At 37.0% G+C, this 24,496-nt stretch overlaps 1 protein-coding gene across 7 annotated transcripts in view; it reads right to left on the reverse strand.

The window, feature by feature from the left end:
- Positions 1-24,496, reverse strand: part of spaca6 (sperm acrosome associated 6) — a 40,450-nt gene that overhangs the window by 7,164 nt on the left and 8,790 nt on the right. For 2 of the 7 annotated variants that reach the window (XM_082149518.1, XM_082149519.1), the window contains 4 exons: positions 17,800-17,909; positions 1,710-1,796; positions 958-1,029; positions 637-660 (listed from right to left, as the gene is read on the reverse strand). In XM_082149518.1, coding sequence (XP_082005644.1) covers positions 637-660; positions 958-1,029; positions 1,710-1,779 — 166 coding nt within the window. In that variant the 5' untranslated portion in view covers positions 1,780-1,796; positions 17,800-17,909. Of the gene's footprint in view, positions 1-636; positions 661-957; positions 1,030-1,709; positions 1,797-6,173; positions 8,133-17,799; positions 17,910-20,679; positions 20,893-23,268; positions 24,360-24,496 lie in introns of those variants that run through there. The other 5 variants (XM_082149517.1, XM_082149520.1, XM_082149521.1 and 2 more) reach the window with 5 other exon arrangements.

Genomic DNA, 24,496 nt, shown 5'->3' on the forward strand with positions numbered 1-24,496 from the left:
TTAAAAACGGCGTTGTAGCGTGGACTGTGAAAACGGAGATATTTGAAAACAATGACACAAGTATAGTCATGTGACACATATTGAACCCATAGATATTAATGTTTATACTGGTATTGTGCCTGTTATGTGTTATTCACTTTCACACAGTTGCTTAAATATGTTACTTTGCACACTCTTGATATCACAGTCCTGCAAAGATGACAGAAAATTCACTCGCATTTGCTGTTCTGCGGCAAAAAATTCGAGCAGTTGCGTTTTAGACAAAACATAATAATGGTGAGTGAGAGCGACCTGGACGCATCAGAGAATGGTGAGATATTTTGCTAAATAAAATGATCCTGCCAGAAGTATAGCGTGATAACTTGATAATGTCTTGTTCTGTCTGTATCATCTCAGTGAGCTTTTATGAGGGTTTACGCATGCGCTGTAGGGTGATTTTAGCGTTTTTCGACGTTTCAGTGTGGATGAGAAACTTTTGGAAAACGCTCGAAAACGCTAGTGTGGACGGAGAGCGTTTTTAAACGAAAACTCAGTTTTCAAATCTATCCGGATTAATGTAGACGTAGCCCGAGAGACCACAAAATACACCACAAGAAATGTTTTCATCAGGAGGATCATCACATAGATGTCACTCACCACAAGGGGGAAAACATCCAGAGGCTGCAAGAAAAAGAAAAAAGAAAAAAAGAAAACATGGTTAGCCTACTGCAATAACCATGTACAAGGAATGCACAGTTTAATAGTTATTGATACTGAGATGGCTGGGTGAATCAAGTTTTAAGGCTGGAGAAATGATGAAGATAAGAGAGAAATAAGAGGAAATTGTGATGAAACTTATAGCGAAAAGTAAGAGCTGCAGGTTTGAAGATAAAGGCTCAGGCCCAGTTTTTCATGGTTTAGGTCCAGTTTTTCATGGTTTAGCAAGCAAAAGAAATGAAGTGATAATGTAAGTCTCACCTCTGGGCAGCCTTGAGGCTGCTTCAATGAAATTGTTTGCTGCTGCCTGTAACCTGAACTCATACACTGTATCTGAAAAAAGGGAGGAGAGGGGAGAAGGACAGAACCATTTATCTCAATTTCACTTGAAGTGTGCATGTCAATGATTATATGTCTGTTCTATCAGGCTCTCTCACTGATATTTCATGTCAGTCTCTGTCTGTCTTTTCTCCTTTCCTCTGTGTGAAAGAAAGATGGGCTCTCTGATGCTGCATCAACAACTTAATTATTGAACAATTAGAAATAACCTAAAACAAGCAATTATTTTTGAAAAGTTTGACTGAAAAAAAAAAATCTGTATTTTCTCTCTATTTTGTCCTTGTATTATGTAAAACTTGTAATCAAACCAATGGAACTGACAGGTTTACAGCTTTACAACACCCAAATTCTCATAAAAAATGCACTGCGTTTCTGGGTGCGGAAAGTGCAAGCAATCACTTCACATTTGTACACATCAGTTTTCAGAATACGTTATGTAAGAAACTGAGACTCGCCTGTTTATCCTCTGTAATCTAGTTACTGTTGGAGTGCACTGATAAGAGTACACACATTTGCCATTTCAAATGAATCATGTCTGAAAGTAAATATTTACTCTGTTGTTACCAGGTAAATCCTATAGGTTGTTGGTTATAGCCTAATTAATTGTCACAGGTCTGGGCTCAAACAAACAGTTATCACTTTGCTGGATATATTTAGATGAATTAATCTGTTACCATTATTTGTCTGCTCGTCGAATTCCTCCACTATAGGCATAATTTCAGCCATCAAGATATTATTCAGCATCACGTCATAGCCTCTCCCTGAGAACCAAATACAAAACAATATCTGTAACGTTACAAGAACATGAACTGTAAAAAAATTCATAAAGGAACGAGCTAAGTTTACTTGTTGTCTTAGTTTTTAAGTAAAATGTACCCCCATGTTGAATTTAATTTGGCAACTGATTAAGAAAACCTCTAGCTGAAATTCGTAAAACAGAGTAAAAATGACATAAGTTAACGTTAAATAGGACCCATTTTAATCTCATGAAGAAAACAATGTAGCCTACGGAGTGGAAAAACGTGAATGTGACCACTTCTTCGATCCAAACGATGCACATCTATGACATTTTTTCTTCAACATTTTTATATAATAAAAAAAACAAACAAACAGATAAACCTAGTCCTGGATTTCAATAACGTGAACTCCAGTAAGAAATATCATTGCAAATGCACCTCCGGTAACGTTAACGTTAGCTTTGTTTTACGTTAACGTAGGCCTAGCATACGTAACGTAAACCAGCGGAATTTATTTACTTAGCAAAACATCTTAATAAAACAACATTAATAGTAATAATTCGTTTGTTAATATTTTCATTATAAAAATAACGTTAACCGTTTTTATAAAAAGCAAAAAGCGATCACATCACGCTATGGTATTTTTTTAGTCTATGGTCGGTAACGTTACCCACATAGCCTAATGTTAGCTAATGTATAGCACAACACCTCGTACGGTTTGGCAATGCTTAGTAGCATAATACTAAAATGTGACTTCTTAATTCTTACCTACTTTCCCTGCATCAATTACCCTCGGTTCATTGTTGAATATGCGATCCAGTGTTTTGAAACAAGAGTCTACATTCCTTACATTGTATTGTTTAAGCATATGGCCCCAACACATACGAAGACTGTCATCGACATCGATAAAGCACTGATAACAATTCAAAGCTGTGCTAATAATCGAGCTGAAAAACAATAGCTTCACAATCAACACAAACATTTCTGTTATTAGGCTACTAGAACTGTTATTGTGTTATTTCTCAACCTGCTTGAGGAGATAATATGAAACTAAACATCTTTAGAAAATTCAGTTGAATGATTACATCATCATGATGAAATAGCCAGAGCCGTTGAAAAACGGGTTTCAACGGCTCTGCGTTAGCCCAGCAATACAGATATGATGGTGATTATTTGTTACAATTAAAAAATAGCTCAAAATAATAAAAATACATAAATAAATAGAAATAAAAAGCAAAACTCAAAAACCCTTGATTATAGGCTTCTGTAGCTTTCTTAGAGGGATAGGCTAGTCCACCCAAAATAGAAAATTCTGTCATCTCACTACTAGGCCAGTGGGCCTACCTTGTGCGGCATTCAAGTCTATGGGAACCGAAACTGTTTGGTTACCAACATTCTTAAAAATAATCTCCTTTTGTGTTCCACATAAAAAAAGAAAGTCATTAATGATATGAACGACATGAGAGTGAGCAAATAATGGCATAATTTTCATTTTTGGGTGATCTATCCCTTTAACCTAGGTGAGGCTATTTTTTCTTGATCATGCAATGTCTCCAGACAAAAGCAATATATGCATGTGTTGTTCATGGTGGTCTTGTGTAGTGTTTCCCCGCTAATTCTTGTTCCTAATTTACTCCATTGTCTTTTCAACCCTCTTTCTGCTCCCATTATGCACCATTTTGCTGCAAAGTGAAGAGATTGGGAGTGTGTGTGTGTGTGTGTGTGTGTGTGTGTGTGTGTGTGTGTGTGTGTGTGTGTGTGTGAAAGAGAGAGGGGGAGAGAGAAGGAAAAAGGGAGGGAGAGGGTGATGCCTGTGTGCCTGTTGATGATAGTGGTGGGGTGCCGTGATATTGCAAATTATCCAAATTGACCGGAACAACGGGAAAAGAGCAGCCGACATCTGAGCAGCAGACGAAAGAAAGGAAAAAAGACAAAACATAAAATTACAATAATGAGACATATACTTGAGACATAATTGCCATTTAAAATAGATCAATATAAAGGTTGAAACATACACACATAAAAAAATAAAATAAAAGATGGTAGGATGGGGAAGGACTCCCAACATTGTCAATGTGTGTGTGTCTGAGAAATAGAGAGACTACCAATCAAGCCCACAAGCTCATTGCATCCCATATCCCACACCCCTCCCCCCCATTCCATCACCCCCAAACACCCTCTCCTCCCTCCACCCCGTCTTTTCCAAAGTGTCGCCATGGTAACGAGACAGGGTGCCTAATACATGAAGTTAATATATTTCCAGTGGCAGGAGCGACTTGGGTACTAATGCATTCATCTGTCTCTGCAAAGACAAGGCAATCAATAGTGAGCAGGAGCCCCACCGCAGGCCTGCCAGAAAAAAGACGTTGTAGTCAGTCAGTCGGGCTATAAGCAATGATCAGAAGACAGGTAGCATTGCGCCGCACTGTCCTGAGATGCTTATTCTACAGCTGGCCCTCCAACAGGAGGCCAGCAAGTCACAGAGGGTGTGCTGAAAAATTTACATATCATGGAGTGCCGGTGTCTTTTTTTCCAGGGTTCATTTTTCATTTGTGATTTCGAATGTGCATCACATGTGGGACAGTGACATTTTTCTACAATTTGAAATATTATATTTTGGATTTATTGACAGCCATGATAGAAACCTTTGAGTCTAACATGTTCCGATGACGCTTTGTGGGGTTTAATTTGGATTCAATTCACGTTTTATTTGTATAATGCTTTTCACAATACATATTGTTTTACAGCAGCTTTACAGAAAATGCTTGTTTCAATATAAAAATTAGTTTGCCAAAGAAATGTCCATATGACAGTAGTATACAGCTATAATATAATACATGAATAAAGCCATGTCTTCGTTTAAGCTGACACAACAAACATGTTAAGCAGCAATTACAACTTGTGCTTGGAATGATTACATTATGAGGATTATATTTGACAGTTTTGTATGTTGATTCAAAGTTGGCATCATCTGAAATCCCCATAAATTTCTTCTGCATCAATTTAAAAGAGGACCATTGATAAGTATTACAAATTATACCTGGAAAAAAGGGGGTAGGGCTGCATTGCGCTGCTCAGATTCAGTTCAATTTTCATGCTCACTTCTTTCAAGCTGTCAGTAAACGCGTAATAATTGCACCAAACAACAAAACATTCTCCATTGATACTTTGTGGAATATTAAATTTCTCTTTAATTAATGGATTTATTTTTTAATAGCTCCATTGATAAGTATCAACAAATTATGCACACATTAATGTAAGAAAACTCACCGATATTTAGAAACAAGTTACTATGAGAGAATCAGACATAGGGGAGAAGAGATGCGTATTGACATATGAATAAACAACTCTGTACAGTATGTCCATAAATATATCTGTCTTGTCTTGTATGTACTGAATGATAGTATGAGTGTTGATAATATTATGGGGTCACCACCCTTGGCTGTCTTCTCATTGGATCATTTCTTTGTGTAGAACACAAAGCCAGCCAATAGGGTGTGTCCCCAATAGTAACTACCTCAACTGGAGTACAATATAATAATATACAGTATAAAAACTCTAAATCTAAACATAAAACTGCTCTTTTTCATCATGTGTTTAAACGGGATCTGTAAATACAACTAAGACAATTTAAAGACGCAATAAAAAGCCAAATGTTTCTCCTTTGTTTGACTTTTTGGGATGATGGCGCATGCAGCCCTGTTCCTGAGGACCTCACCTGTGACCTAGTTTGACCTCACAGGTTAAGGGTCTCAGGGACAAAGAGACATACTGTGAAAAAACAGGACCATGTTGCTGGAATGAATGAACAATTACGTCGCTTTCAAAGACGCTTTCTTTTTACTGATGTCTTCAAAACCTCAAACATTTAAAGCACCTGGAAAAAGGGTCTCCGACTGCATTGCGCTGTTCAGATTTTCATCCTCACTTTGTTCAGACAGTGAGGGCACACAGAGAGCAGTAAACACATAATGTTTGCACCAAACTGTGTTGTGTCAGTCATAATAAAACCATGGGGTGTTGTTGATGGGTACTTTTACTGCAATATGTTTCACCGCAGAGGCTGTAAGAAGTGGCATCATCCTCTGCAAGATTCTACCAGGAGCGTTAGTAAAACCTCATCTGCTTGAGGAGCTTTTCCCTTGAAAAAAACCCCAAAAAGGTACATTCGCCGACTCCTGAGACAAAGATAGGGGATTTCTCCGCAATATTACATAACAACCAGGAGAAAAACCATGATCAAATAAAATGAACTTACAGTGTAAAGTAATTCTTAATAAATCATTAAACAAAAAGCCATAAATCATCAACAAAAACAGCCAGAACCATGTTAATACTTGAACGGGACCTTCAGCTGAAGTCACCAGGTAACCTGAGGACAGGGCTAAATGGAATACCTACAGCAACAGTATGGGGAGGTTATCCAATTTCCCCCAAATGTCCAGGTGTTTGGATGAAACCTGTTAAGATAAAAATAATACAAATATGAATATATACAATGTAATCATTTTAGGAGGCTAAACAAGTGCTTAACTTAATATTAGATGTATTCATGTTACACAGTGCACAAACTGCAAACGGGGACCCGAGGAAGGTAAAATGGTGCAATAGTGCCCCTTCTAGGCAGACAGCTGGTACAACTGACACAGTGACTGAGTGAGTAGACACCAAACTGTTCTTCAAATTCTTCATCCTGACTACCACCAAATGGGGAAAGATTATCAATAATAAAAATGATTCTTGTGCGAGTTGACAAACTGATTGAGACTAGACGGTTGTAGACATGCAATACTACAGACTGTACACAGACTCGAAAATACTATGACGATAAAATATTTCTCAAACATCAGTGTCATGAATTATGAAAACGACTGCAGCAGTAGTTAGACCCACAGTCTTTTTAAAACATACCAAAAAACACGCTTTTAATAAACCAAACAGGCGTACTTCAAAGCATCACTCCATCTCGCCGTTAGAGAAACATCATCTGTCTTGCAATAAATGCATGTGCACAGGTGTGTCAATCACAAGCGCTACAATAAACTGTCTACGACAAATACAAGCCTCTGCTGTGCCAAAAAGAAACGCATGATGATGTAGCAGGGCGAATGGTAAAAATCCAAAAGGAGATACACTACCTTATCGCGGCATCTGGAACATGCAGACTTAGACAATGTCAACCTTTGCGGCGACAAAAAAGTCTGTCGAAAACTAAGCAAATAAGACGAAAAACCAGCTTACGTGCAGCATGAAGGATGCGGAAATGTGTCTGACTCGGAAAAGTTAAACCTGATGAGACAAAGACAAAGTGAAAGAAAACGGAAAACGAGAAAACGTCCATCCTTTCCACTCTAGATTGTCCAATCTAAGTGTCTGGTCATCTCTCCCTCTTTCTCTGGAAAGACAAAAAACAGTCAGGCAGCCAGTCAGACACACAGACAATGAGCTCACAGGCAGGTAGAGCAAAGACAATCACACCGATCCCATAGGTAGCACACAACCTACCTCCCCTACAGCAATCCTATAGTCTACAGCACCATGAGCCCCCAGACTGTGTCCTCCCTGTCAGACAGACACTCTCTCTCTCACACACACTTTCTGCCTTTGAGTCTTCCATCACTCTGTCTCTCTTCTCAGCATCTCAAGCACTCACATCCCTTGTCCCCAATCTCAAACTCTCGCTTTTTTCCTCTCAATCCCTCTCTAGCCTACAACATCCCTATTCTCTCTCTCTCTCTCTCTCTCTCTCTCTCTCGCTTTCCCTCGCTCACGTTTTTTCAGGCATCGTGTCTCCGTTACTACCCCTGCCCCCCCTTCTTTCGCAGTCTGTGCGCTCGTGTATGCATGCGTCTGAGAGAGGAAATGTGTGTGAGAGACAGAGGGAGCAGGGAGGGGGCAAAGGGGAGAGGAGAAGAGAGTCGAGAGTAGGAAGGAATGGGAAACGAAGGGGGAGGGTCAGAATCTCAAACAGGGTGAAAAGCCACAGAGCATCAGGCTAGCAAAATGATAAAGCGCTGGAAAATATTACTCCCCGCGTTTGCCGCAATCTTGTGTTAATCAATCTGCGGGTACGCCTCATCAGATTACGCTCCGTCTCCCTGACGTGCTGCACGGCTACATCAGCAAGTCGGCTATAGCTACTTGTGCACTGATGTGTTCACACAGTACTACATATATTTTTCAGCACCCAAAGCATTACATTTGGTGCATTTGAATCCACTCGTAGCAGGTTAAAAGGACAGTTCATGCAAAAAATTATAATTCTGTCCTCATTTCCAAACCTGTATGACTTTCTTTCTTCTGCGGAACACAAAAAAGAAGATACTTGAATAAAAGAAAAATGCCTTTTGTTCATTTATTGAAAGTCAATGGGGTCCAATGTTGTAGGGTCCAACAACACTTGAACCCCACTGACTTTCAATGCATGTACAAAACATGCTTCAAAATAAAAATGTTTTGCATGTTTGCAGAAGCAAGTCAAAAAGGTTTGGAACATGAGGGTGAGTAAAAATGACAGAATTAAACATTTTGGGTAAACTATCCTTTTAAAAAACAAACAGAAGAATATTTTCAGGGATTTTGTGCCTAAAACTGTATTATCCTACACTTAATGTGGCGTGCAATATGTAAGATTGGTATCCTTTGGAAAATAATACTACTGTATATTCTTTTCATGTGTCTCAGTGTATATGTGTATAATCTCACATTTATAGATATACACACTTTCATACATGAGAGCATGATGGCAAAATCATACCACATCAACAGTTAGCTGGAAAAAAATCAAGATAGAAACAATTTTATCTGATTAAAACACCAATTTCTACGACTAAATGCTGCATTGTCCTCTCATGGCCTCTTTAGCCAGCCACACTCCAGTCCCACAGCCTCAGTGGAGGTGTAGCGTTTAAATATGATTTATGACATGCTGGTACAGTGAGTGGGGGTGGCTACTCATTTTGCTTTGAGAGCGAACAGTAACAAAGACAAAGATAGGCGCAAATAGCTAAGAGGGAATAACCCCTTTCTCGTGCCATCGCAACCAGCGAGTACGAAAGCCCCTTGTTCTGGAGCCAAAATGTCTGCTGAAGACATCATTATTAGTACAGTCTGGGATAAAGACGTTCAGACATTGATGCCCTGGAACATGAAAGGGCCCACTAGCATGGATCGGCTGTACATTAGCTTTACAGCAGCTTATTCAAAGGGAATGCTTAATAGCCTCCATTTCCACCACACAGAGGGATGGCAACAGCTGTTATTAGTGTTGCTGACTGCAGGCAGTCTAGGAGACATTTGCAAAAGCTTGTGCTTTATCTGGTTTTCTTTCTTGTTCATTTCTATGCATATCTCCTCTCCTCTTTATTTTCTTACCCCTCCGTCTCCTTTCGCCTTTAAATTTTCAAATGTTTTCCCCGTGCTTCTATTGTATTGTTTTACATCTCTTCTTTTACTTTGGACTGCTTTCTGTCTGAGTGTGCACGGATGCTCCAATGCTGTCCTGTGTACTGCATGCCTGCAGTAAGGGAGCACAATGAGACAAAGCGCTGAGGTTCTTGCTGGAGGAATGACGTCACCGTGCTCGGTGCAGGTCTCCCCATTTCAGGGCCCGGATGGCCACACTTTAAAGTCACTCTCTCTCAACTGAACCGCTCATCACGTGGCAAGACATCTGCTTCCTCGAGTCACCAGACAAATGTCAGGAAAATTTCCACTCAGGTTTAAGTTGAAGGAGGATGATTGTGCTACAGTATAGGAAAGAATGGGGCTAGTTAGGACTCAAGGTAACATTAACATTTTCATTAATATTTTCAAGGTAGGTTCTAGGTTTATACACATATAGCAAGTTTATTCATTTGTGGTTGTTAAATTTTTTCATGTTTTTGAAAGAAGTTTTGAAATGTTATGCTCACCAAGGTTGAATTTAATTGATAAAGACAACAGTAAAAAGCATAATATTGTAAAATATTATAACAATTAAGAAAAAAAATTTTTTTTAACACATTTAAAAATGTAATTTACTCCTGTGATGGCAAAGCTGAATTTTCAGCATCATTACTCCAGTCTTCAGTGTCCATTTGAATGATCCTGCAGAAATCATTCTAATATGCTGATTTGCTGCTCAAGAAACATTTCTTATTATCAATGTTGAAAAAAGCTGTGCTGCTTAAATATTTTTTTTGTGGAAACTGTGGAATTTATTTTTCAGGATTCTTTGATAGATAGAAAGTTCAATGAACAACATTTATTTGAAATATAAATCTTTTGTAACATTAAAAATGTTTTATTGTCACTTTTGAATAAAAGTACTTTTTATAATAACTCAACCCAAACTTTTGAAAGGTAGTGCATGAAAAGTGATGAATATATAGCCTAGAAATAAAATTTTAAATGCACCATTTAAAAACATCAGCAATTATTTGAATATTGTCTAAAACAAAAATGAATTAATAAATTGGGTATAAAAGTATAACATTTAAAATATGAGATAACCAGCTCCAATAAAACGTTTTAAAAACAAAACAAAAAACAATGTGCTGAAAACAGTTCAAATCTACCTTATAATTATAAACTATGTATAGTGTGGTTAAATTGTGTATATTGAAGCTAATACAATTATAAATTAAATGCATAAAAATAACAAGTTTGAAACAAACATACAAAACCACTGCTGGAAAAACACATTTCAGAAACTGGATTTTGGACTCAAACAATATAGTTAAAGATATATCCATTGAGACAACTTCCTGGTGTGAAAACTTGCTCTGGTTTCCCCTGGCCCATACCAATAATTTTACGAGTGCAGCTGATCTGAGCAGCAGTAATAGAGCAGTGAAAGTGGGTGAAGGATAGGAAAATTAAAGCAGAATATGAAGGCAGAACTGGTCCAGTCTGTCGCAGGCACACAGCAATGGAGAACAGACAACTGAAACATATCATTTTAACACATACCATTATGGTGTGTGAACTGAACACTGAATCCTCAATATACAACAGAAACTATCGACATCTGACCACAGAACAACCTCTCAGCACACCTCCAGAAGGATAAATGCTGATACATGCCCTTTTTCCCACCCTATAGAGGTGAAAGAGGGAGAAAGAGAATAAAAAGAAAGAGAGAGAGAGACAGAGGGGGAGTAAAAGAGAGCTACAACGCAATGCGGATGCTGGCTGTCTGAGCCACCAGCCAGACACACAGGGGGAGATGGGGAGGAGGAGGACGAGGAGGAGGAGGAGGAGGAGGATGGGGGTGACTTGGATGGTGATGCAGAGATAGGAGGCACAAACAAATAAACACACAAACAAGCAGCAAAAGCTTTCTGCTTTGTTAAATGTTTCTGCAGTTTCTGAGTAAAAAATAAATAAATAATTCACTCATAATTTCATATTAGTATTCTTCAGTTAGAAATTACTTGGTTAATTTAGAAAATACATTAGAGAAAATAAATCATCCGTCTGATATAAAATATGTAATCTAATAAACGTTTAATTATAAAATATAAAAAAAAGCACGATCTGAAAGGCTTGGGTATCAGACATATTTTATCTAATTGGATGCCAGTGGCAATAAATCAGAACTAAAATGTCCTCAGCATTTCTATAGAGCTGATACATACGCAACGCCGCATACCATTGGTCTGAGAAAAATTCATTTTTATAAATGTGTTGCTTTTCATCATCTAAATATGATACAGAAGGGCTGCTGCTTTTGTGTCGTTTACATTCCTCAGCCACCACCAGACAAAACAATGACTTTGACTTCACAACATGCATTGATACTACCTTAAAATACCTGCTGCTGAAGTTTCCAATATATGATAAAAAAGCTTGTCTTTGGTAGTGCATGCAGTTATAGAGATTTGAGCGTCATATGTTGCATGATGTACAGTGGGATCCAGGAGTTGGAGACCATTTCAAATTTGAAATGTAAAATTAACATTCCACAAGTAAAACCTGATGATCATGTTCTTGTGCATGATTTGACAATGATCCAAAGACCATCTTGAGCTTCAGGCTGTACAAAAGAGTTCATATTTGTGACCTAAAAATAGTGCAGATTCTTTAAAGTTTCTGATTCATTCTAGATCACATTGTTTTGTTGTATTACATTTTTCAACATCCTACAACTTGTTTACTTCCTGATTTTAAATGAGAGTTTGAATCCATGATGCTCAATCTGGGACTCCCAGCAGGTCTTTAACAAGTCACATATCCACTACATAAGCCTAACTGAAGCATTGCTCCTGGCTGTCCACATGAGCTCATCCCATGCTGCTTCTGCCGTCATAGTGGGTTCAGATAGCCGTAAGCGTGCAGCCGCAGGGAAAGCTAGAAGGTTGTACAGTTATCTCCGGGCTGTTTATTATGCGAAACCATACAACCAACTACCTCACACCGCAACGCACATGCAGGGCCACATACTTCTCCGCGAAAAGCCCAGTAGAGATTGCAGAGGACCTTATTACTCCGTTGCCAGATAAACTGGTGCATCTTTTTCTGTTACCATCTTTACCATTACCAATTTTTCCCCCCACAGTCATCTCTTCAATTTCGATGTTTCCAAGGCACTTATATGCATAACAATCCTCAAAATGGGTTCTGCCAGAGTATGCAGTATGTATGACCAGTGGTGCTAATTGGAAACATGAGAGGTAAAACTTAAAAATAAATAAAAATTCAAAAGGTATTCAAGTGGTTAAAGATAAAAAGACTAAAAATAAAAAAATCAGGATCAAATCATTAAAATTGATTTTTAAAGGTACACTAGTATAAACAATTATTCCGCAAACATTGTTTTGGTTGTTCTTAGGCTTTGAGTGACTGTGTGGATGAATTTGATCCTTCACAATAGACAATAATGCTTTGCAATCAACTCGGTTACATATGGCAATTTATCCATTCAGTAAAATACCCTACTCACCTCATTCAAATCCTTCAGATCATTCCATTTCCCAAAAAGCAAATCCAATGTTGATTCTGGTTTTATTACGAGCTCTGTCGCAATCTCTTTTTGTCAGCTGACACTCCTCTGTTCAGCGTTTAAAAACTGGTGATTCCCTGGAGGTTTGAGATTTAGCGTGCTCCATGTCAACCTTTCTCGCTTGTTGTGACAACTAACCTATAGAGTGGTGCAGATATGACATCACTTTATAGGCCAAAACGCGGAAATGAGTTATCATTTTAGCACTTCCGGTTCCCTTGTCCCAAAGGGATTTTGGTTAAATGGCTGAAATAAGGTCGGTGGCGAACAAGCTCAAGACACTTTCACATTTTATTCTACAACATAAAATACATCAGTATTACTCCACTTGTGATTTTTTTAAAGCTGTTACGTGTCTTGAAAAAGGCGGTTGCTAACAAGTGGCTAAATGGGACCACAGAGGCTATCGAGGAGATTAAACGTCATCACGCTGAACATGTAAACTCAGTCTGCGTTTACAGCATCGTTATGCTTATAATTGTGCTCTTATATACTATTCTAATTCGACCGGTCTGGGGAAAAGTCTTTTAGATAAAAACTGAAAGAGTTGTCGGAAGCCTAAAATCGATGTTAAAATCGCGGGACCGTGGTGTAGTAGTAAAGCCTACCGTTAACTTTTTTTTGCTTCTGGTGACTGCATTTAGTCTTCAAAATTCATAAAAGTAGTGTTCATCTGTGAAAATGATCTTGATGGACAAAGCGTAAAAGTATCATAACCTTTTGTTAATCTCAGAGCTTGTTTTTTTGCGATAATCCAAAAGCCTATTGGAAAATCCTATTGGGTTTTTGTCGAGGGAACCAGTGTGATGCTAACTGCCGGTTGGCCTACACAGTGACATCATACCTGCACCACTCTATTTCACTCCCACAAATACAAGCGTCAAAGTAGCCGGAGCAACTTTCCCCATTTACAGATATGACGACGAGACACACGGTTGAGTGACGTATATGTGATTTCACGCAAAAACCATCCCGTCGGGTCTAAAATATAAACGCTTATAATGGGCTTACATAATGAATCAGGGTAAGACAAAAACAAGTTTTGGAAGAGGGATTTATTATGACGCATTGACATGATTTATTTATTTTTCCCCCACAATTTTTAACAAAAACAACAAGTTATTTAGGCTCGAATTAGTAAAGGTTTTTTTCGTAAAACCACTTGAATTCCTTGAAATTTTCTAGTTTTCTCCTAATATATGTTCACTATTCTATTCAAAACCACTATAATGGTAACCTAAAATGATCTATTTAATAATAATGTTTGGTTACACAATACATACAGGCAGACAACACAAACACCAAAAGCACCATCAACAAACTCTCTAGCATATTTAGCAAACTCTATAAGCAGAGTTTACCCTCATCTAAAGCCCTTTGCCAATCATTGTTGTGGCATTGTTGCCCTCTGCTGGTGATATTGCGCACTGAACCGACTCAGCCCTGCCTCCTGCATTGTCTCTGCTCATTAGTGGCTTCACATATAATACACACAAACTCACACAGCAAACACACACACACACAAACACACACACACAAACATAATCTGACCTCCTTGGTGAAACCACCCACTCTCTGCAACTACTAAAATATTTATGCTGCCCTGATAATGTTTTCTTTTATCATCATCAACCCCTCATAAACTAATTTATCTCTCGCGCACACACACTGTTCAAGAAAAATCTACTTATTAATTTTATTTAATGACAATAAAATGCTACAAAATCCCTAAATGAACACATAAAAGTGTGTGTGTGTGTGTGTGTGTGTGTTTGTGTGTGTGTGTGTGTGTGTGTGTGAGAGTGTGTGTGTGTGTGTGTGTGTGTGTGTGTGTGTGTGTGTGTGTGTGTGTGTGTGTGTGTGTGTGTGTGTGTGTGTGTGTGTGTGTGTGTGTGTGTGTGTGTGTGTGTGTGTGTGTGTGTGTGTGTGTGTGTGTGTGTGTGTGTGTGTGTGTGTGTGTGTGTGTATGTGTGAAGAGTGCTGGGTAAATCACGCTCGTATTCCATCAGTCTAGACTGATTCTGCAGTCCTGGCAATATAGAGGCAGGAGTCTGTCTGCTAACAGAGAAGCTAGTGCTTATTCAGCAGGAAAGCAGTGGAGTAGCGCTCCTCTGAGACCTCTCATTTTCACACACAGACACCAAAGGACTACGAGAGCCATAGGTTAAAGCCGTATCACTTTGCATGCCGACGTTTCACAGATGGCATACATGCAAAGGAATGCAAATGTGTTTATCTACACTAGCATAAGCTGCTCTGTCTACAGCCTGGCTTCTTTGTGTTTGTTCTCTACATTTGTTTACAGTGGTGTGAATTCATCCAAGAGGTTTTAGCTTAATGAGTGTATAGGTTCAGCTAATGATTTTACGACTTTCTGTGTGGTTACAGATATGAATTCCGGTTGAAAAACCAGGCCTAGCACGATTTCTTTGCTCTTTCATAAGAAGCAAGAAATTATTCTATTTTAGAAAATGTATGTGTGGGTCTCTCTCTGTGTTATATGTGAATGTGTTAGTTGGTGTGGTTTAAAGCTGAAATGTATAATTTCTGCACCACTAGCGTTACCAAACGGGTATCATTGATATACTATTTTAGTTTTGTCAATATTTTGAAATAGATTTTTTTATATTTTGTTTTCTTTTTAAATTTTGTTAAAATTTGATTCATTTTGTTCTTTATTCTTATTTTTTTAATATACATTTTCTTTTTCTTTTAATGTGTTTTAGTTTTTAGTTTATTTTGGTACTTCAGCTAGCTGAAATAAAATGTAAAAAATGTTTATACTTAATTTTTTTCAGTTAATGCTTATTTTATTTCAAGTAATGAAAATGTTGTTTTCAATGGTTTTAGTTTTAGTTAACAATAATAACCCAGGTGGCGATTGTTTTTAAAGAAAGCAAAATATTTCAAGCCAAATTTTGCAAAAATCATTTTGTTAGGTTTTAAATTATAAAACTACATATGTATATATTTTCTGGTTGTTTTATATTAGTGGAATATGTTCATAGTAATAAAAAAAAACGAAAAAAATAAAAAAATAAAAAAACCTGTGGTTAATCTGCTGTCACCTGTGTTATATATTGGTGTGAAAGGTGAAATGTGCAATTTCTGTGGCACTACAAAAAAATTACCGTTTTCAAACCGATATCCCTGAATAATCTCCCTGTCTGCCATTGGATAATAATCAGCTGGTTGCTCTGCATATTAAGGAGGTTTAGGAGGAAGTAATTTAAAGGGATAGTTCACTCAAACATAAAAATTCTGTCATAATTTCTGTCATCATCCTCATGTCGTCACAAAACCTCTATAACTCTCTGTCTTTCATGGAACATAAAATAATACATTCTGAATATTTTGTCCATACGATAAAACCCAGTTTGGTTACCAACATTCTTCAAAATATCTTTTTGTGTGTGTGTTTCACAGAGAGCAGGTCAAACTACACAAAATTTTCACAAAAAATCCACAATTTGTCAACACCTGCATGTACCTCTTGCGATTATGTATTTTTGCACGGAATAGAAAAAGATGAGCGACACGTCAAAAACCTGTGACAATCCTGTGGCAAGTTACCATGGCAATACTTGGGCCTCCTTTACCAGTTGCCAGGTAAATTATTTGGTCCTGTCCTTTTCGTCTCCAGACTCCTGCCCTTTTTAACTTTCCTCTCACACCACCATGAATGTCATCAAGTTCTCTCCCTATTTCCTCCCCCAGCCCACTGCCCCTCTTTCTGTCCCACTACTTTTGGACCACCTATCCGGTTCTCATTCTTAACACCTTGCCTTTCTTCATTCATCCAATCGCTTTATTTTCCCTTCCTCTGTTGACCTCTGCCCCCCCTTGTTCTCTTTCAAATCAAAACGTCAAAAACTCAGCATCCTCCTCTCAAGATGCATTCCTGCTTTAATAACATCCCCTCTTCCAATTTGTATTTTTTAAAATCATCTCTCCCCATCCGTCTTTTCCTTCCTTCCTTCCCTGCACTCTCACTCATGCTTTCCAGAACCCTTACGGACACTTTCCATATAAAACTGGATGCAGTAAACCTGAACACATTTGTGTTCTCTGAGTGTTAATGTGTAAATGTGCGGCTCAAACGCATATGTATGAATTTGAACTTGATAAACTAAATGATAAACCATGAAATGAACAGGGATATTAAAGCTGGGAGTTTAATATTGATCTCTGATTTTAAATCAGTTTTTCATACTCTTGTATGCACTGTTTGACTAAATGTAAGCCAGTAATGGGCTCTTTCTCCACCATAAAGGCAAAATTAGATTTAGTTAAATCTACTTAGTCTTACAAAAACGGCAACAACAAAAAATCCTTTGGCACTAGCAGCACAGCTCCACAAAAACTTTAAAAACAAATATAAAAATTAAATACAATTCTCAAAAATCATATCACCTTTCCACACATTTTCTTCCACGGCAAATTTCAGCAGTAATCCCTTTCTGCCTCTTTGCAAAACCTTTGCTACATTTCAAGGTGGCAAATAAAGTGGTTAAACGTGTTGCTATGGGAACACATTCCCTGGCAACCCTGGGCAGCCCGGCAACGGTTGCTAGGGCAGAGTTGTCAATCACGTCAGAGGGGTTAGTGTGTATGCCAGGCATGTTGGTGGGACTGAGAAAACAGAGAGATATACACACGCAGCCCTGGTCAGCTGCAAAATATTGAAGGTCAGCTGGCATTGTAAGTGCACAATGGAATGCCAATGACATTCAGGAACAATCAGAAATATTCAGAGCAACTTGACGTCAAATGAAGCTGCTTCGCCCGACAATGTAAGAAACGAGCGAGAAGCAAAAGACGAATGTGAGGTGGTTCAAAAAATATTTTTATGATAAAAGCTGACTCATAAAGAGACCTACAATCCATGGCAGAAATATGAGAGATATGCAGAGGAACATGCAATAGTCATAAAGGAGCTGATAATAAACAATAACAAAAATTACTATTTGGAGCCGCCACACAAAAGGCTGAGAACAGCACTGTAGGTTTAGATAACATGGGCGGAGAGAAAAGTGTGGTTACCTGATCTCTGACCAGCTGGTCTGCTTTGAGCTGTATATGTCGCATGAGGAGTGAACACCTGAAGTCCTGGAGGAGGACCAGAGCGGATCTCAGGTGATGCCTCCCTACTTCTGAAAGACAATTGAGCGAAGGTTCAAAATATATAACAAATACACAAATTAATAGCATTGTACATACAGTGGCCACAGAAACTGTTTGAACACTTTTGGACAAAAACTCAAAAATGTTGCATTCGATTTCAAAACAACAAACCAACTGTTCATTTTCATAACTTTTTTCTCAGAACTACACAACCATTCAGAAGCTAGGGGTCATTACAATTTTGGAAACACTTCAGTTTAGGGTCCAATTCTCACTATTAACTAGTTGCTTATTAGTATGTATATTACCAGGATATTGGTTGTTTATTAGTACTTATAAAGCACATATTAATGCCTTATTCTGCATGACCATATTCTACATCCCTTAATCCTACCCAATACATAAATTGAACAACTACCTTACTAACTATTAATAAGCAGTAATTAGGAGTTTATTGAGGCAAAAGTCATAGTTAACAATTAGTTAATAGTGAGAATAAAAAAATAAAGAAATTAATACTTTTATTCAGTAAGGATGTCAATAAATTGGTCAAAAGTACATTTATAATGTTACAAAAGATTTCTATATAAAATAAATGCTGTTCTTTTGAACTTGATCCATTCACCAAAGAATCCTGAAAAAAAAGGCTCATGGTTTACACAAAAAGTTTCACAACTTTCATAACAATAATAAGAGATGTTTCTTGAGCAGCAAATCAGCATATTAGAATGATTTCTGAAGGATCATGTGACACTGAAGACTGGAGTGAGTAATGATGCTGAAAATTCAGCTTTGCCATCACATAAATAAGTTATAAAGTAAAATCACGTGTAATTTTTTTGTGGATAGTTTTGTTCGAAAATAGTCTTTCTTTAAAAACAATCCACCTTTGTTTTATAATTCAAAGGCATTCATATTTTTTTTTTTACATTTTGGAACCACAGTAAATTTGAATGATTAAATAAATAATTCTTATGCAACAAAATTGGTTTGAAGTTATTTTCTGCTCTTTTGCTTGCACGCATGTGTTCTCATTTTTCATTTTTATCCAGACACCCAGGGTTTTCCCCTGACGCATCATCTTACCCAGATAATTGTGACATCATGCCAAGAATGCACATAACTGTTTAAATATAGACAAACTCCAGCCCCAGATCTCTGGTATGTAATTCATATTTTATGTCTGTTTTGACAGGCTTCTATGTTCATCTGCATGAGAAAAAAAATGAACCCTTCCGCCTGGCAATAATCTTATCTGCACACAGCATATTAAACAGGTCACATACAGGTCAACGCTCACGACGGAAATAAACTGAAATGAAAGGAGCCGTCAGAAACCAAAGTTAGTTCGTTTTCATCACCCATTATCTTCATTTATGCGGCTATCAGGGAGAGAAAACCAAACAAATTCTCTGTTCCAGGCCAATTTCATAGTCTGAAGCATAACGTATCTAACGCCATTAAACAGAGCAACATAAATTCCCATGAGCTGTTATTCTGTTCCACATACTGTGTGTCCTAGGGTGAGAACAGAACCCACGCTAATCTTATCAGTCCTGACGAGGACTCACAGCGAGTCATAACAATTCTCCGAGGAGAGGAGGAATCATGCTGCAGTTCTGGCTAGAAAGGATTAATTTCAAAGGCTTGTCAGGCCTTAGTTCACTGGAGTCAAGTGAAAATAGGACTTATGTTATGCTTGATAGTCCTTTTACTAACCATGATTGCCAAAGTGGTCCTTCTATACACATATTTATATGATTATGTTAATAGGTTTGGTGGTATCTTTAGGGATCAGACGGCAGATCGCAGTTGCACTGTCAAAATAAACCACTGAAACAAAATGGTCTGTAATCACTTTTCCTGCCTTTTGATTGGTGGAATATTATTCTGTTTTTCTCTATTATTAAAATTTTACCAAAACTGAAATCTACAAAAAATTACAATTACCTTCTAAAACTAGAAATAATATCCATTGATCAATGCTTTACTCATCTACAATTAATAATTCAGCATATATAATGTCTATATTCACTATCATTAAAGTTTTTATACTTTAATTAAAAGAGGATGCATTAAATTGATCAAAAGTGACAGCAAAGACATTTATAATATTACAAAATATTTATATTTCCAATAATAAATGCTTTTCTTTTGAACTTTCAAATCATTAGAAAATCTTGGAATTTTTTTGTATCAATGCATCAACGAAAATATTAAGCAGCACAACTGTTTTCAACATTGATAATAATAAATGTTTCTTGAGCAGCAAATCAGCATTAGAATGATTTCTGAAGGATCATGTGACACTGAAGACTGGAGTAATGATGCTGAAAATTCAGCTTTGATCACAGGAGTAAATTACATTTTAAAATACATTAAAATAGAAATGTTTTTTAATGGTATTTTTTAAATGATTTTTTTATTAAATAAAATAAATTATATGTTTTTATCCAAATACATTTTAATCAATTAGCATCATTAATTTAAAGCCAAGTAAAATAACGTGCTTTAATTTTCTCTAAAAGCCCATTTTTAAGTGACTATTCTTATAATCAAATTGTGCAGTTCTATTCTTTCCACTAAGCATTCATCTGAAAATCTGCTGGTAGCTGCTCTTATCACGAGCACAAGCCCCGTATACACAAGGGACCTCATAGATCCTTTCATTTTTTTTCCAAGGCAGAACTGTGCCACGGATACATTCATCTGTGCCTTTTGTTTGTGTGTGTGCGCCTGTGCCTCCCCATAACTGTGCCGGTACCCCAGCATACAACGGATGTATAGAACCTTTTGTACCTCATTTTTAGAGAGGAAATGTCGCTCCATCTTTCCCCCCTCGGTTGGCCCCTCACGGGTAATGCCTGATTGACCAAAGCACCTCTTAAAGGGTCAAAGGGCAGACAAAACAGTCTGGTGTCATGGCAACCTGACTCTCGGCAACCAGAATGATAGGGTAGGCAGGGAGGGCTTTGAACAGGCTGTCCGTCAAATTATTCTCAAATCCCTCTGCTGGTTTTCAGATAGGAACACACAGACAAACAGCAAAGTTTGATGATTGACAAGCATTTTTTAAAGCATTAAGATAATAAACAAAATAAATATAGTAAATATAATATTTAAAAATCATACAACCATCATACATCGAAAGTATATAAGTTAGTCACAATGCACAGATTTCTGAAAATAATATCAGCTCATTTCACTTTATGTAAAGAAAGTGCAAAACGGTCAAATTTTCAGTATATGTTTGTTTGGAATACCATTTTTCCAGCAGCAAATATTGTGTATGTGGCTCCTTTAACTCACACAGCCAATTGCATCATTTAATTAAAAAAAATTCTCTCACACTCACCACTGCATGATATACAGATTTCCCATTTCCTGAATGTTAATATCTTATGCTTGAATATTGACTTTTATTATCTAATTTTTGTTTCTCTGCTGGTTTGCAGCAATTTGTAACTTTGTATCATGCTGCCAAATAATGTGACCTCACAACACAAGACCAACAGTATGCGAGATGTTGTCAATTAATGCGGGGGGAAAAAAGCAGGAAAAAAGAAAAACAGGCAAAAGCTGTTGCGGAGTACATTTCCATTGACTAACGCTTACCCTAAACCTATTTATGCATGTCTTTGGCAAGCAAGTGATCCCTCCCTAGATGGATTTGGGCACAGTACTGGGTGAGTTCACAGTTCTTTGTGTTCAGTGGATAAATGGAAGGCAAATGCATTCAGATCAATACTATGCCATGAGAGGGGCCCATGAGTGTGTGAGAGAGGAGGGGGAATTGGTGGAATTGGACAATGGAGCCACTGATTAATCATTCCTGTGCTGTTATTGACTTTTTGTTAAAGGGGTGAGTCAGAACCGAATTTATGTGAATGCGTGTGTGTGTGTGTGTGTGTGTGTGTTTACTTTCCAATACTTTAAGTACCAATTTGTTTGCAGTGTGCAAAATATGATAAAACCTTTAAGGATGCCCTCAGAAAAAAATATGCATACATATAGTAAATAATATACAGTATATACACACAAACTACCATAAAAAGTTTAGGGTCCGTAAGATTTTGTACAGTAATATTGGGAAATATTATTACAATTTAAAATAACTTTTATATTATAATATGTCATTTATTCCTATAATATCAAAGCTGAATATTCAGCATCATTGCACAGTCTTCGGTGTCACATGATCCTTCAGAAATCATTTTAATATGCTGTTGTGCTGCTCAAGAATTTTGTAATTTTTTATTATCAATGTTGAAAACAGTTGTGCTGCTTAATATTTTTGTGGACACATTGATAAAAAGAAATTGCAAGAATTTTTGATGAATTGAAAGTTCAAAAGCATTTATTATTGGAAATATAAATATTTGTAATATCTTTTGTAATATTATAAATAATGTCTTATTAACAGTCCCTTTTGATCAAATCAGTGCATCCTTTCTAAATTAAAAAGACTTTCAAATGATAGTCTATTTTAAAAATAAGAATATAAACATTATATATGCTGAATTATTCATTGTTTATAAGTGCATATCAGTATTTGTTGAGAAAAGCCTGCAAATTAAGATAATTTAAAGACATTGAATTATTGTGGCAGATGAGTAAAGCATTGATCAATGGATATTATTTCTAGTTTTAGAAGGTAGTTGTAATTTTTAGTAGATTTCAGTTTTGGTAAAGTTTTAATAATAGAGAAAAACAGAATAATATTCCACCAATCAAAAGGCAGGAAAAGTGATTACAGACCATTTTGTTTCAGTGGTTTATTTTGACAGTGCAACTGCGATCTGCCGTCTGATCCCTAAAGATACCACCAAACCTATTAACATAATCATATAAATATGTGTATAGAAGGACCACTTTGGCAATCATGGATAGAAAAAGGACTATCAAACATTACACAAGTCCTATTTTCACTTGACTCCAGTGAACTAACCACTGATTTGCTGTTCAAGAAACATTTCTTATTATTATAAATTTTGATAACATTTGTGATGCATTATTACTTCTTATTTTTGTGGAACTATGATATTTTTTCAGGATTCTTTGCTGAAAATGAAAAAGGAACAGCATTTTTGTTGTTGTAATATTATAAATGTCTTCACTGTGACTCCTTGCTGAATAGTATTAACTTCTTTAAAAAAAAATCTTACTGACCACTTTTGAATGGTAGTGTGTATATATCATTTTTATGTAAAAATGTTTTTGAAAAATAAATATAAAAATTAAATATATAATTCATTTTCCTGTAATTTTTATGTGATATTTTGGAAGGCGTCTGAATGGTTTTTCACACAGGATGAAGAGTTTGTGTGTTAACAGCACATGATAATGGGCATCCCATGAGGGGTTAAATACAGACACATATCAGCCTACCAGACACAACACAGGAGGTCGTCGGTCAAGAGTTGGGGGGAAGGGACGTGTCACATTTCCCTGGCTTTGACATCTGACCTTCCGGCTGTGACCTTGAACATTGTCTGAAAGGGCAGACGTAGCACAGCTGAGCACAAAAAAAAGATATCTATTAAAAAGTTAAAATTGCAATTGAATTACTTCTAGCTTCTGGCCAAGGCTGCATCTCAATACTAGTTTTACTTGATCTTAGTGATGCGTTTGACACTATTGATACTATGGATCATGACATACTCTTATATCGATTGCAAAATTACACCGGTATTCAGGGACAGGCATTAGGATGGTAAAAATCGTACCTATCTGACGTTACCATTTTGTTTAGTCAAACGTGGAAATCATCCAAGTTAACATCTGTAAATTCTGGAGTGCCGCAAGGGTCTGTTCTAGACCCTCTGCTATTTTCAATATACATACTGCCTCTGTAATATTATTATAAAACATGGAATGAGTTTCCACTGTTATGCCGATGATACTCAATTTAGAGATTTCATCTAGTCGTGATGAAATATATAACTATCCAAGTTGAGTGTGATATAAAAAAGTGGATGACCAGTAATTTTCTTCTGTTAAATTCGGATAAGACTGAGGTATTTATTGGACCAAAAACCTCTACACAGAATCTCTTCAAATACATTTTGCATCTAAGGATGTACTGTTACTTCATTCTATACAGTTAAAGACCTGGGTGTTATATTAGACAGCAACTTTCGTTAATCATATTTCAAATGTTACAAAAACAGCCTTCTTCCACCTCAAAAACATTGCTAAGCTATGGAACATGCTATCGGTTTCTGATGGAGAAAAGACAGTTCATGCATTCATGACCTCTAGACTGGATTAGTGCAATGCTCTAGGTGGTTGACCGGCATGCATCCTCAATAAACAAACTACAGTTAGTCCAAAATGCAGCTGCTAGACTTCTTTCCAGGTCAAGAAAATATGATCATATAACTCCAATTTTATAATCTCTACATTGGCTACCTATTAAGTTTCGTATCGATTACAAAGTATTGCTACTGACCTAAGGCCCTAAATGGTTTAGCTACTGGGCAATTCCACGCAAAACTGTCACATCCATAACGCCAACTAAATACCATGGCATTGTGTTGGCGTTATGGATGTGACAGTTTTGCGTGGAATTGCCCTACTGTGTATTTAACCAATCTTCTATCACCCTACAATCCAT

Source organism: Leuciscus leuciscus, assembly GCF_965113295.1.
Source record: "Leuciscus leuciscus genome assembly, chromosome: 20".
NCBI classification, from domain to species: domain Eukaryota; kingdom Metazoa; phylum Chordata; class Actinopteri; order Cypriniformes; family Leuciscidae; genus Leuciscus; species Leuciscus leuciscus.